Source organism: Silene latifolia, chromosome X, assembly GCF_048544455.1.
Source record: "Silene latifolia isolate original U9 population chromosome X, ASM4854445v1, whole genome shotgun sequence".
Taxonomy (NCBI): domain Eukaryota; kingdom Viridiplantae; phylum Streptophyta; class Magnoliopsida; order Caryophyllales; family Caryophyllaceae; genus Silene; species Silene latifolia.
In genome coordinates, this window is record NC_133537.1 from 155,812,261 (window position 1) to 155,827,415 (window position 15,155).

A 15,155-nucleotide genomic window follows, 5' to 3' on the forward strand; every position below is an offset into this window, starting at 1 on the left:
TTAACTCGTATTGGCATACGATTAATTAAATAATCATGTAAGAGCATTACCCTATAGATATGACCTTAGGGGATCAAGTGATCACCACCGTCGTACGACAGTAATGTCAAACTCTAGTCAGCCAATCATTACCGATATGTGTGGACCAGTTGACTAAGAAATATTACTTTCCCTCATGTATTCTTAATATGAGATTTAAACATTTGATCTCAATATGATCAACAATGCGATCACATTATTGTCGGAGACACTCCAACATAAGGTACCTAATCATCGAGGGTCCAGCCACTTATAATGTTATCCTGAGGAGACCATGGCTGCATCAAATGAAGGCAATCCCCTCAACATACCATCACTGTCTCAAATTCCCAACTCTATAGGCCGTAGTCAAAGTGAAGGAGATCGCGAGGAATCTAGAAGTTACTATAAGCAAGCCCTAAAAGCCACAACCAAGCTTCCCTTATAGCAATTACAGGACCGGGGAACCTCGGAGGAATACAAGGAGCCACCCTCAGAGGAATTAGATCAGGTCCACCTGGACGAGGCGCACCGGGACAGAGCAGTATCAAATGGAGCAACCTGTACTGGAAATCTATGAGATCAGCTAATTCAATTTTATATTGAGAATATGGACTATTTTGCTTGGTCCCACAATGATATGGTCGTCATAGATCCATCCATCATCTCACACAAGTTAAGCGTGAATCCGGGCTGTACCCCAGTGCATCAAAAGAGAAGAAAATTTGCGGCAGAACGGAATGATGTTATCAACAAGGAAGTAGACAGCGTCCTGGCAGCGGGAAAGATTAGGGAAGTCACCTACCCTGACTGGCTCTCTAATGTAGTAGTAGTGCCTAAGAAGAATTGAAAGTGGAGGGTGTGTGTAGATTTTACAGACCTAAATAAAGCTTGTCCTAAAGATCCGTTTCCACTACCACATATCGATGCAATGGTGAACACCTTGGCTGGACATGAAGTGCTCACCTTCCTACATGCTTGGAGTGGTTATAATCAGATTAAGATGCAACCACAAGATCAAGAGAAGATGAAATTTATGTCGGAACGAGGCATATACTGTTACAATGTCATGCCCTTTGGCCTGAAAAACGCTGGCTCCACCTATCAGCGCCTAGTAAACAAGATGTTCAAACAGCAGATAGGGAAGACCATGGAGGCATATATAAATGATATGGTAGTTAAGTCGAGGAAAGCTGGTATGCACATAGAACACTTAGCGGATACCATCAAAACGTTAAGGGAATATAAGATGAAGCTTAATCCATCCAAGTGCTTATTTTGGGTGTCCTCCGGGAAGTTCCTAGGATACATTGTAACTCAGAGGGAGATTGAAGCCAGTAGGTAGCATATCAAGGAAGTCCTTCAGCTGGAGTCACAACAGAGGCCAAAAGATGTGTAGCGGCTAGTAGGAAAAGTGGCAGCCTTAAGTAGATTCGTCTCACGAGCCTCGGATAGATGCAAACTGTTCTATGATATACTAAGGAAGAGCCAAAAGTTCGAGTGGACGGAAGAGCACGAGAAAGCATTCAAAGAACTCAAGTGCTACATAAGCACACCACCACTATTGGCGAAGCCAGAGCACGGAGGGCCACTGTTCCTATAACTATCAGTTACAGAAGCAGCGGTAAGTGTTGTTCTGGTCAAAGAGCAAGAAGGGATGCAGCATCTAGTATACTATATCAGTAATTCTCTGCTTCCTGCAGAGACCGGGTACACACATTTTAAGAAATTAGTCTTAGCTCTGGTCACTGCTTCGTACAAACTACACCCATATTTTGCATCTCATACTATTCATGTCGTAACTAATTACCCACTAAAAACGATCATGAGAAAGCCTGAATTATCCGGAAGAATGACCAAGTGGTTGGTACACCTAGGTGGATATGATTTACAATTTGAAACTAAGATGGCGATCAAGTCCCAAGCACTGGCAGATTTTGTCTCAGATTTCTGTCCCGCTACCCATGTGGAGGCTGAAAAGGGGATGTTGACATTACTAAGGGACCAGGAAAGTGGGACATAGACCCTGTACATAGATAGAGCCTCGAATGCTCGGGGAGCAGGAGTAGGTCTGGTCCTCCGGTCACCAAAGGGGGATATGATGGTACATGTAGTCAGGTGTGAATTCAAAGCAACTAATAATGAAGCTAAGTATGAGGCACTTATACTGGGGATGCAAATGGCACAGGGGCTGCAGGTGAGGAACCTGAGAGCATACAGTGACTCATTGCTTGTGGTGAACAATGAATACGTCGCGCGTGATTCGAAGATGATAGCCTACTTGAAGGTAGCCACGAAGCAGAAGCTGAAGTTCCGGTCTTTCAAAATTACTCAGGTGCCAAGGGATCAGAACGTGGAGGCAGACGCTCTAGCCACGTTGGGAGCCACCTTCCAGCCCACAGAACTCTCCAATATACCAATTACTCATGTGTTAACTCTAGCTATACAGAAAGAGTTAGAACGAAATCAGCCAGGGGAAGCAACGCATGTGACACACGTAAATAGAATAGGAATCCTGGTATCAGATGAAAACCAGCAGGTGGGTTCAGATTGGAGAAAACCTTATATGGAGTGGCTGAAAGATGGAAAACTCCCAGAAGACAAGAAAGAAGCACAGAGTTTCAGGATCAAGGCTTCCAGATTCGTGCTAATAGATAACGTGTTGTTTAGAAGATCTTTGGCAGGACCTTATCTCAGGTGTCTGAATAAAGAGGAAGCTAACACAGTACTGCAGGATGTACATAGCGGAGAATGTGGGAATCACGCTGGTGGACAAAGTCTATCTAATAAATGTTAAGGCAGGGGTATTTCTGGCCTACTATGAGGGCAGACGTTGTAAACCACGCCAAGCGTTGTGACTCGTGCCAAAAGGCAGCCCCAGCAATTCATCAACCAGCAGAACCAATGCATCTGATCATCTTCTTGTAGCCATTTATGATATGGGGAATGGACATAGTGGGGAAGCTACCCAGGGCTCTAGGGAACAGAGTATATATGCTTGTCATAACCAACTATTTCTCAAAGTGGATTGAAGCTGAAACAATGACAGAAGTAAAGGACTCTCAGGTTATCTCTTTTATAAAACATAACATCATCAGCAAGTTTAGAATACTATCTGAAATCAAATGCGACAATGGATCCCAGTTTATATCTCATAACACTGAAGGGTTTTGTTCACGTTGGAATATAACGCTGAGGAAGTTTGCTCCTCGTTACCCACAGACAAACGGCCAAGCAGAATCCAGCAATAAAATCATGGTGGAGAACCTCAGGAACCGGCTGAAGGAGCTAGGGGGTAAGTGGGCAGACGAGTTACCACTAGTACTCTGGTCAGACAGGACGACACCAAAGGTAGCAACGGGGCAGACGCCATTCAGCCTGGTATTTGGGGCAAAAGCAGTAATTCCTTCGGAACTTCCGGTACCAACACACAGATATGGCTGCCAAATAGCAGAGCAGAATCAAATCGAAATGACCAGGAGCGTGGACAAAGTTGACGAGCTAAGAGAAAGGGCTTACATACGCATGACATCATACAAGCAATCTGTAGCCAGAACGTATAACAAGAATGTCAATGTGAGGACCCTTGCGGTAGGGGACCTGGTACTTAGAAGGGTATTTGAAAATACCAAAAATCACAAGGCATGCAAGTTTGCTTTACAAATGGGAAGGACCATATCAGGTCGAAAGCATTGTCAGGAATAGGGCATACAGGTTGATGACCATGCAAGGTCAGATCTTGCACAAACCCTGGAACATTTGCCATATGAAACAGTACTTTGTCTGACAATGTGCTAAAACCTTAGTGTACTGAGGACCTTTCAAAAGTCCATGAAGCAAAAAAAAAAATATTTCAAAAAACAAAAAAAAAGGGGGTGGGGATAATATATTCTTTAGGTTATGGTTAGTTTTTGACGTTTAGTTGTTTTTATTTTCATTAGTTTTTTGAGCAAATTGAGTCGTTTTTAAAACCAAGTAGTCCAGGCTGTTGTTTCCTGGATCCAGCTGTTGCCTTGGAACACCATGAGATAACACCAGGTAATTTGTACTGCTTGAGAATTTTGTGCTTCAAGAAGAAAGGCTTTGAGTACTAACATTGGTTAATTGCCAGGCACATTATACTTTGAGGGTCCAACCCCTGTGATTTGGGCTACGAGACGTTGCTAAGTCAACCACATGGAGGGTGTACGGTCTGGAGGTAGCAGGGCACGGCGATACAAAGACCACCTGCACCTCACCGTTAATCCCAGATAAAACCGTAGCTACGATGTGGGTACTAAAATCCCGGGGCCATATACATAGGTGCATGCATGAAAATACAAACACTGGAACCACAAGGAATGCAACATTCCTTGTTAACCGGAAAAGGACAATGAGAGGTACGTTTTAACTAGCTATCCTATTGATAAAATATTTTACATCATGGGTAAAATATTTTATCAAGCATCTGCCACCAGGGGCAGAGGTTGGGTACCTGGAACCAGGTCAGCCTCCTGGAAAATCAAAACTGGGAACTAAGCCCCAGACCATAAAGGCACACAATAAATAAACACGGAGTATAGTAAAAGGGGCATATGAGCTAGGCCGAAAGGCAATTCAAAATAAGGGCAGCTGCTACCCATAGCAGGTGCCAAAATAGTTTCAAGCCTGTATACCGGTAGGCGCAAGCAAACATACAACTAAAGAGTTTTAAAAAAAAGTATAATTACAAAACTTTCACCACAGAGGGCCAAGTCCCCAGAAATATGAATAAAATTTTTTAAGAGAGGTCAATCCTCTCAACAGTAGCATCCTGACTTTTGCCTTGCTCCGTCTGCTCATTTGATGCATGTACCTGATCAGCCCCAGCAGCCATTGTAGCATCACCACCAACCGCCTGTGCCAGGATCTCCTCTACAGCATTTTGCCTCAAAGATAGTTCCAGAGATGTCCATGGCAAGGAATTCAGGCTCAGGATTGGCAACCTCAGCATCAGCAGGGAACAAAGCGCTTAAGTCCATACCATTGGGGAAAGCACGGGAAAATTCATCCTGCTCCTCCTCCAGGTTCCAGGAAGTGTGCCTCCCCTCAGTGTAAGCCCGGATGCAGTCAATCCTCCCTTCGAAGGCGGTGTAGGCTCCCACATTTCTGGCCAGTACAGTCATCTCTTCAGCACGAGCCTCAGCCTTGGGCAACCCAGTGGTCAGAACACGGTTAGCCTCCTGCGTCTTAGCAAGCTGGTCCTTGGCTACCTCCTTCTCCCTTTTGGCCGCATAGAGCCTCTCCCTCAGTTTAGCACAGGTGGCCGTAAGATCCTTGTTCTTCCCCACAGACGCCAGGCATTCAGTCTTAGCTCTCTTCAACATCTTACGGAGGTAAAGAGACGATTGTAGAGCCCGGGGCACATAAGGAGGCTATCAGTCTGAAAGTTAGTTGAAAATAATAAAAGCAGGGGATAAAGGCAGCAGGAAGCAGACGTACAAGAAAGCATTGTTCAGAAGCCAGGTCGGTCATCTCTTGGGGGTCAGTCTCATCAAACATCTGGGTGCAGGTTGGTGTCAAGAGCCGCTCTAATGAGGGCCAGTAGTCGACACGTTTTGCGTCCCTAAAGCCAGCAGGAAGAAGAATCAGCTGATCATCAGCGCGAGTTGGGGAACCAGGGGCATGGGATATGGGAGTAATCTCGATAGGCTCAGGAGTAGGTTTGGCTGCAGACCTCCTCTTCGAAGAAGCATGCGAAGGGGTGTGCTCAGCAATCCTCTTCCTAGCGTGGCGCACCAGGATCTCAGAGGCTGTTGAACGTATACTTCCTGTAAAGAGCGCCAGAAGACAGATATAAGTTTACAGGTAAATGGCTGCTAGAACAAGGAAGAGTCAGAAATAGACACTCACCAGAAGACATGGTTTCTTCAGCAACAGGGTTGTCGAGGCCAGAGAGTAGTGCAGGGAACGTCCTTTGTTCTTCAGGTATAAAGAAGAGCTTGGCAACGGAGGTGTCCCCGTCCTCAGACTTTCCAGGGTTTTTGAGTTCTGCAATGATTCACAGGGTAAGAAAGGTAAGTAGCAGAAGAAATAAGAGAAAGGGACATGTAAGCATACTTACTCTTGGTCAGGATCCAATGCTCAAAGAGGTAGTCGGCATGCAGAGGAATGGAATCAAGCTTGATGTAAAAGAAACCCTCGTTCCAGCCGTCGTCTTTGGCTTTGGCCGCAGACTCAAGGAAATTTTCAGTGTTCTCCATGGCCCTGAAAGTATATTGGCCATTCCCAAGTGACCGACACTCAAAACCTGTGGGCCAGATCTGAAAGACCGATCTCAGCATCTAAGCTATTGTTAAGAGCGGCGGTGGATAGAAGGATTATCTATGCATATTGAAAAATTTGAGCCATGGGAAGAGAGTTCAAATGAATAAACTCTTGAATCATATAGGGAAAAGGAAAATGGAGACCAAGGGTAAAAGGGTACGTGTACAAGCCGATCCACCCCTCACGAGAGGCGTCAGCTTTCTGACCGGGGCCAGGCATGTGAATCACCACATCATCACCTAGACCAAGGAAAGCTCTGGTTCTTAGGATGTCACTCTCGGTTAAGATGGAGTCGCAAAAGTGTGGTTTTTTTAGGATACCTAGGGAAGGGAAGGTGTCATGCTCAACGAGATCGACGGTGGCAGATGAGGAGGCGGCGAAGCGAGTTTTTTCCATAATAAAATTGAAGAAAAGGGAGAAATGAAAGTCCGTTGGAGACGAGAGGGGAGGGCGGCGTTGACGGCGAGGGGAAAACGAGGAGGAGTTTTGGAGAATCGAGGTTTTGAGGGTTTTGAGGAGTTGAAATGATTGAAGAGAGAGAGTAAGGGAGACGGATTAGATTAAATAGGAAGAGTTGTTGGGGGTTTGAAATGTGGAAATTAAAGGATTGGAAAAGAGTATGCGGGAAGTCATTCAACGGTACATTGTAATTTCTCGCTCAACTATGAAGAGGTGATTTTCGCGAAAAATTCGGGGCAAACTGGTAGGCCCAAATTCTGGATATGGGCCGAGCTAGGGAAGTGGGTCAGGATGCAGAATAATCAGAAGGCGGAAGCAGGGAGGCGCGTAAGGAAGACTTGGACCAGGATTATGATGCTTACATATTCACGGGTAAAATAAGGAAATCCTAGTCATTACCATACTCTGAATAAGGAAAGTCCAATATTATTCCAAATTCGGAATACTTGGCGAGAAAGCAAGGAACCCTAGGTGGGACAGCTTCACTATATAAGGGGCATCAACGGGAGACCAAAGGATCATCCAAAAATACACTAGAGAACCCTAGCCTCCAAGATAGAGCAATATCGTCTTACATTGTACTTTCCACCGATTTATAGTGAAAATATTGGTGGTATTCCGTCTCCCCCCGCGGTTGTTTCCTATATCGGGTTTTCTGCGTAACCTAAATCGCTTGTGTCCTTTATTTACGTTTACATTCAATTCATCATAGCACACAAAACACTACCATCAACAAGTCTTTAAATTGATTAGGCATTAAGACCACTTTAACCCTAAATTGGTAGAAACTTACCAAAACACGAGATTATAAATATTGTTTGAGGGCTTAGACGACAAAGTACCATCAAAATGGCGCCGTTGTCGGGGACGGTGTTCCATTGAATTATTATCAATCATTGTTTTTAGTTGTGTCTTTCTTTGCCTTAGGAAAAACATTTCCTCAAGATACTTCTCACCTTTTTTTCTTAGTTTACATTGCAAGATGGACCTTACAGATTGTTATGTAGAGGATCATGTGGGCTCTACTCTCATCGAAGACCCTTTGGAAGCAAGTGAGGCCAACGGTAAACATTGGGCATTAGAAGAAAATCTCCTTGAAGCCTCTCTAGCCAGCAAAGATGTAACACCCCCATTTATTTAAGAGCCTTTACTAGGCTTTCCTAGATAAATGAACGTGTTACCATCTCATTTACCTGAGGTAGTGAATACAAAGGTAAACGAAACCACAGTACTTTAAATAAATATAATGTTTAAATGGCCTTATTACATAATCCAAAATAAGTAATTAAATTATAAAATACAATTGCAGCGGAAAACTAAATAATACGAATAATAAATATTGTTTGTTCTTCTATGGTGATCTAGACAGCTAAGTAAATGCCATATCTTCTCGCCCTTCAGCTCCCCTTCTAAGCCTGCTCAATTACCTGAAATCAATCTGCTCCCCAATTATTGGTTCATCACAGGTGTTTAACGAATACACGGTCAACCCAACGGTTGAGTAGGAATATCTAAACAACAAGAACAGTACAACAATAATACAGAATAACATGTAAATGATCAATCCCGATCACAACTCCAAATCTCCACACATCCTCCATACACAACCCGAGTCACCCATATAAATAACCCGAGACACCCTTATCAATAACCCGAGACACCCTTATAAACAATATCAACATAAATCCCGAGACACCCTTTTATATACCGCCACCCGTGGACTGGTTCTTCTTTTTACCCGACACCCTTAGACCGGGCCTTCAAAAATATCAATACAATATACAATATGGATGGTAATAAATTATCAAACACAACATTCAACAATCAAACATCCAATTCCAACTAACCATTACTTAATAAATCACACAAATGCATATTCGAGTTGAGTAGATAACCTACCTCAGCGGCAAATCCAATAAAGCAGTCCAATAAAATAATCAGAAATACTCCACTTCAAAACCGTCACCTAAACGAATATTATAATATAATTATTAATTATTCAATTCATTAGAATAATTTAATTAATTGCAATTTAGTTTAATTAGTTAATTTTCCGTGTAACAATTACGTAACCCGACCTATTAATTTATTGACACAAACCAACCATACACACTCCATGGCCATACAATCCCGTATAACCAGATGAAAGACAAAGCAGAGACCACGACATGCCAAAATAACGAGTTCCAAACCCCTCACCATGACCAGCCGATTGCGACACTCCTAGCCACCGACACCACCACCCAATCCTACCACGCTCTAGCCTGTACCACGGCCAACCCCGACAACCCTTAACCACCACCTGAAACCTCCTATACACGCTGTGAAAACACGCCCTAAACAACCCCCGAATACCCGACATGAGAACAACGTAACTTAACCAACTCACCATCCTACCGCCACCATGACCACCCGTGGCCACCACCGTGGTCTCCCTTGACCCACGGTGGTTCCACCACTAGCTACAACCCCACACAATAGCCTAAAACGACACACAAAACATAAACAACCAAAACCCGTTTCAACCACCACAACCCGACTGACCACCGTACCAACCACCACCTCAAGCCACCCCGACAACACCATTAGGACCGCCTATTGCCGAGCTATCCAGCCACCCAAGTCCCGTGTTTATTCGTCCAACCAATAAGTCACAAAACCCGCCTTAAATCCATGACAACCACAACTTTAGACGCGAAATTCGCCTCCCACGGTGGTCGACAACAGCCACGACAGGCCCACTATCATCCCCACAGTCAAGGCCAACTAATGAGGGTAACGACACGGTCTACAATGGTCCATACGGAGTTTGAACGATAATTTAATTAAATACGATTATATAAACATAAATTGAGACGGTCTTACCTTGAGACAACAATAATTGGATGAATTCTCTTATTTTCTTTCCTTAGATGTTCCTCTCCCTTGCCTTAGATCAATTATTGTGTTTTTATGTTTTTGTATGCTTATGGGTAGGTATAATAGCTTATTTATATAGGTGTGGGAAGGAAAGAGGGAGGAAGTTTCCTTAAAGCAAATACCTTTATTTTTCCTTTTCTTTTTAATTACTCCCATATTAGTATTAGTAATAACTTACAATTACAATCCCGACTATATACTCAACATACACGGCTTACCCGTGCCCACGACCCACATTTCGTCCGTTTTAATTATTTTATATTTTATTTCCGTCTTACAAATTTATTATCCAATTAATTAAATTATTAAATATCATTTAAAACATATTTTAGTATAATTCTACCTTCTAAAATTCGGGGTATTACAGTCTTCCCTCCTTAAAAAGAACTTCGTCACGAAGTTCACCAAATACCCAAACAACAGAAATAATATCCCAAATAAATTCCAACTAAATTTCTTATTAAATCTCTCACAAGATACTTTTATTATTAAATTATCAGAAAAATGTTATAAAAATACGAGATGTTACATCCTATCTCCTATGAAAAAGGGTTACGTCCCCGTAACCAACTAACTCAAACAAAAAGACTAGGGTACTTTTCTCGCATAGCAGCTTCAGCTTCCCATGTAGCTTCTTCCACCTTATGATTAGACCATAAAATCTTCACTAGAGCAGTCTCACCATTACGAGTCTTTCTCACTTTTCGATCCAAAATCTCCTTAGGCTCCTTAACATAAGATAACTGCTCATCAATCTCAACATGCTCAGGCTCCAGCATATGAGTAGGATCACTCACATACTTCCTCAATTGTGAAACATGAAAAACATTATGCACTCTATCCAAAGCTGGAGGTAATGCTAAACGGTAAGCTACCTCTCCAACTCTGTCTAAGACCTCATATGGCCCAATATACTTCTAACTCAGCTTTCCTTTCTTCCCAAACCTCATCACACCTCTCATAGGAGACACTTTAAGGAACACTTTATCTCCCACAGCATATTCTATATCACTTCTTTTCAAATCTGCATAGCTTTTCTGTCTATCCTGCACTGCACGCATCTTTTGACGAATAATGTGCACTTGCTCCACCATTTCCTTTATCATCTCAGGTCCCAATACAACTGTATCTGCCCTGTCATCCCAACACACAGGACTCCTGCACTTCCTGCCATACAATGCCTCAAAAGGTGCCATTCCAATACTAGCATGGTAACTGTTATTATATGAAAACTCAATCAAATCCAACCTCTCCTCCCACGATCCACCAAACTCCATCACACAAGCTCTCAGCATATCCTCCAAGGTCTGAATAGTCCTCTCAGTCTGACCATCTGTGGCTGGATGAAATGTTGTACTCATTTTCAATTGAGTCCCCATCAAAGATTGCAATTCTTGCCAGAACTTAGATATAAACCTTGAATCACGATCAGAAACAATATCCTTTGGCACACCATGAAGCTTCACCACATTCTTGACATAAGCTTTAGCCAACTCAGCTTTACTCCAAGTATTTTTCATAGGAATGAAGTGAGCTGACTTAGTTAATCGATCCACAATAACCCATATCATGTTATTCCCTCTCTGAGTCTTAGGTAACCCCACAATGAAATCCATCGAAATGCTTTCCCACTTCCATTCAGGCACATCCAAGGACTGAACTTTACCTTGTGGTCTCTTATGCTCTCCCTTCACTCTTTGACAAACCAAACATCTAGCAACAAACTCAGCAACCTTTTCTTCATCTTAGGCCACCAAAAAGTCTTCTTCAAATCTTTATATAATTTATCTCCTCCAGGATGAACAGAATATGGAGTAGAATGAGCTTCAGTTAAAATCTTTCTTTATAATTCCTCATCATCAGGTACACACCATCTCCCATCAAACCTCAAACCACCATCAGTACCAATGTGAAATCGCTTCTTCCCGCCTTCCACCATGGCCTCACCCACGACCTCTCTCCACCGCGCCACTCTCGCATCTCCTGCTTGCTTTTTCCTGATCTCTTCATACAATTCTTGCTCAATGGTCAAATCTCCAATTATATCTCCTTTCCTAATCATAGAAATGCCCATTTTTTCCACTTCTTCACGCAATCTCATCCTAGACATGGCAGTACACAAAGCATGGACATATTTCCTACTAAGTGCATCCACCACCACATTGGCTTTCCCTTCATGATAAATTATTTCCATGTCATAATCTCCAATTAACTTAATCCATCTCCTCTGTCTCATATTTAGCTCCTTCTGAGTATAAATGTACTTTAAGCTCTTGTGATCAGAAAATACCTTAAAAGTAGCTCCATAAAGATAATGACGCCACAATTTCAAGGCAACAACCACCGCTCCCAATTCCAAATCATGAGTTGGATAGTTTGCTTCATACTGCTTCAGCTGTCTCGAGGCATAGGCTATTACTTTCCCATTCTGCATAAGCACACATCCTAAACAATTCTTCGAAGCATCTGTATAAACTTCAAAATTCTCACTGCCATCAGGTAAGGCTAAAATAGGAGCTGTAGTCAGGCGCTCCTTCAGGGTTAGGAATGCCGTCTCACAACTCTCATCCCACTGAAACGTATTCTCCTTCCTCATCCAGGTAGTCAAAGGCTTAGCTATTTTTGAGAAGTCTTTTACAAACCTCCTGTAATAGCCAGCCAACCCCAGAAAACTTCTAATATCCCCCACATTCTTCGGTCTCTCCCACTTGGACACTGCCTCAATCTTGCTTGGATCCACTGACACTCCCTCCTTTGACACCACATGCCCCAGAAAGGCAACCTTCTCTAACCAGAACTCACACTTGCTCAACTTAGCATAAAGATTATCTTCCCTCAGGGTCTGCAACACAATCCTCAAATGCTTCTCATTCTCTTCTTTATTCTTAGAATACACTAGGATATCATCGATAAAGACAACCACGAACTGATCCAAATAGGGACTAAACACACGGTTCATTAAGTCCATGAAGACTGCCGGTGCATTAGTTAATCCAAATGGCATAACAACAAATTCGTTGTGTCCGTACGTTGTCCTAAATGCAGTCTTTGGAATATCTTCGTTCTTAATTCTCAACTGATGGTACCCCGACCTCAAATCAATCTTAGAAAATATTCCAGCCCCACTCAGCTGATCAAATAAATCTTCAATCCGCGGCAAAGGGTAACGATTCTTGATAGTCACATTATTCAGCTTTCTATAGTCAATACACAGCCTCATGCTCCCATCTTTCTTTTTAACAAATAACACAGGTTCTCCCCAAGGTGACACACTCGGCCTCACATAACCCTTATCCAACAACTCCTCCAACTGCTTTTTAAGCTCCTCCAACTCTTTAGGTCCCATCCTATAAGGTGCTTTAGAAATTGGTCCCGCCCCAGGTTTTATGTCAATGCCAAAATCAATATCCCTATGAGGTGGTAACCCTGGAATCTCATCTGGAAACACATCCTGAAAGTCTTGCACAACAGGTATAGATGCCGCACCAGGCACCTCCTCTCGCGTGTCCCTCACATGACACAAGATCAACTCACCTCTCTTCCTCAAACAAGATTTTAAGGTAACTGTTGACATAAGTTTTATTTTTGGTTTAACTACAAATCCCTTATAGGACACTTTTATTCCCTTAGGTCCAGTCAAGGTTACTTTCTTTTGGTGACAATCTATAAAGGCTTTATATTTACTCAACCAATCCATCCCTAAAATTACCTCAAAACCACCCAAAGGAAACTCAATTAAACTGGTCAAAAAGGTAGCTTCCCCAATTTTAACTGACACATCTCTATACACACGACTACAAGGTATGGAATCCCCCGAAGGTATATCAACTAGGTCTTTTATCTCATCATATTCTTTCAACTTTAAAGTCCTAGCATGCTCACTTGAAATAAAAGAGTGGGTAGCTCCCGAATCAAACAAGACAAAGGTAGGCCCAGAATTAACAAGAAATGTACCCGTGACAACATGAGCATCTTCCTCAGCAGCTTCCTTTCCCATCATAAATAATTTTCCACTGCCCTTAGCTCCACTCTGACTAGCTGATGCTGACCCATTCTGTTGATTTCCACTATTCATTATCTTTTGAAAATTATTTCTTTGATTGTTGTTGAAGCGATTTTGATTGGAATAATTGTTGTTGCTCCTCTGATAATTGCCACCACCAGATCTTGGATTATAATTCCCATAATTCTGCATAGGAGTACGATAGCCTCCACTCTGGTTCACATTTACAAAACCCCTTCATTGACTTCCCACATGAACTCTGCAATCAGCAATCTTATGACCCACTTTCCCACATCTAAAGCAAGTAAGCACACCACCTCCCGAAGCTCCTCCTCTGCCGAAACCTCCACGGTTTCCATTCCCATTCTACCCATTGTTGGGGAAAAAAGATCGGTATGGATTCACATTTTGTTTCTTATTCCCAGCATTCTCACTTGCAGCCTCAATCTTTCTCTTCTCACCCTTTTCTTTCTTCTCTTCCTTAAGCATATCTGCAATCCTCTCAGCATGTCCAGCTCTTTGATACACGTCATCCATGTTACTTGGTTGCCCAGCTGCCAGCCCCTTCTTGATAGTTGTGGTCAACCCCTTCTCGAATCTAAGTGCCAACATCTCCTCACTGAAGTTTAAGTCTGCAACATACTCAGATAGCTCCATGAACTTATTGTAGTAGGTCTCCACTGTCATCTCATCTGTCATTTTAAAAGAGTCAAACCGCTCTCATTCTCGCTCTCATTCTCGCTCTTAATATGCTCCTGAACGAACGAAAACATTCATAACCTTCTTGAACCCCGACCACCTCACATAATCACTTCCACTATTTGCAGCAGCCTCTCTCACAGCCTCTTTGTTTCTAGTCCACCACATACCAGCTTTTCCTCTTAGATAATAAGCAGCCTGATCCACTTGCATTTCCGCAGGACACTTCAATAGCTCAAATAAGTTGTCAAATTCTCTGTGCCAATCTCTTAATAAAGAAGGTGCTCCCAAGCCATCATACTTCGTCGGATTGTGCCTCGCAATAGAAGCACTCACTTTAGCTGAATCTTGCACTGACCCCTTGGCTTTCAACGCAGCTGTCAAGGCCTCATTCATAGCAATCAGACGATCAATCTCCTCTTGAGACATAGAAGTGGGTGTAGGTGTAGATGTAGCTTTCTTTGGAGGCATGGTTCTGATGTTAAAGGAAGGAAAATACACACATAAGCTTTTGCTAAGGAATTTAGGCATAAGGTTTTTTAATTAATACACCTACAAACAAAACAACATGTGGTTAACTGGACTGGCCTAAAGCCAGCCAACCATGTGACGCACAACCGTCCAAAACCGCCATACCCACAAACTTATTGCTTAATCATTAAATTACTACACTAATCATGGCTTAGGGATCACATAACCGCATATCACTAGACATAATATTTCTAATTCACACAACATCCATTCATGTAAATTAAAATTAATAATTCCCGCT

General features: G+C 42.7%; 2 protein-coding genes across 2 annotated transcripts; one reads left to right on the top strand and one right to left on the bottom strand.

Moving 5' to 3' along the window:
• The first annotated feature begins 2,119 nt into the window (after nucleotides 1-2,119).
• LOC141618636 (uncharacterized) lies at nucleotides 2,120-2,815 on the top strand. The gene has a single exon (XM_074435729.1). The coding sequence runs from the start codon at nucleotides 2,120-2,122 to the stop codon at nucleotides 2,813-2,815; it is 696 nt and encodes a 231-aa protein (XP_074291830.1).
• A 7,441-nt stretch (nucleotides 2,816-10,256) lies between these two features.
• On the bottom strand, nucleotides 10,257-14,383 carry LOC141618637 (uncharacterized). Its single transcript, XM_074435730.1, has 8 exons — nucleotides 14,090-14,383; nucleotides 12,474-13,897; nucleotides 12,001-12,326; nucleotides 11,568-11,853; nucleotides 11,244-11,376; nucleotides 11,098-11,153; nucleotides 10,627-10,815; nucleotides 10,257-10,485 (listed from the first exon to the last, which is right to left on the bottom strand). Exons 1-8 carry the CDS (start codon nucleotides 14,381-14,383, stop codon nucleotides 10,257-10,259), a joined length of 2,937 nt encoding a protein of 978 aa, XP_074291831.1.
• Nucleotides 14,384-15,155: the final 772 nt, after the last annotated feature.

What these genes read in the sequence shown, in the direction of transcription:
- LOC141618637 (XM_074435730.1), bottom strand. Translation starts at nt 14,383, where the DNA reads ATGACAGATGAGATGACAGTGGAGACCTACTACAATAAGTTCATGGAG. An exon ending in TTGAGCAAGTGTGAGTTCTG is followed by an intron (nt 12,327 to 12,473) that starts GTTAGAGAAGGT and finishes TGGCTATTACAG; the next exon opens with GAGGTTTGTAAAAGACTTCT. An exon ending in GAGGGAATAACATGATATGG is followed by an intron (nt 11,154 to 11,243) that starts GTTATTGTGGAT and finishes GCTTATGTCAAG; the next exon opens with AATGTGGTGAAGCTTCATGG.
- LOC141618636 (XM_074435729.1), top strand. Translation starts at nt 2,120, where the DNA reads ATGGTACATGTAGTCAGGTGTGAATTCAAAGCAACTAATAATGAAGCT.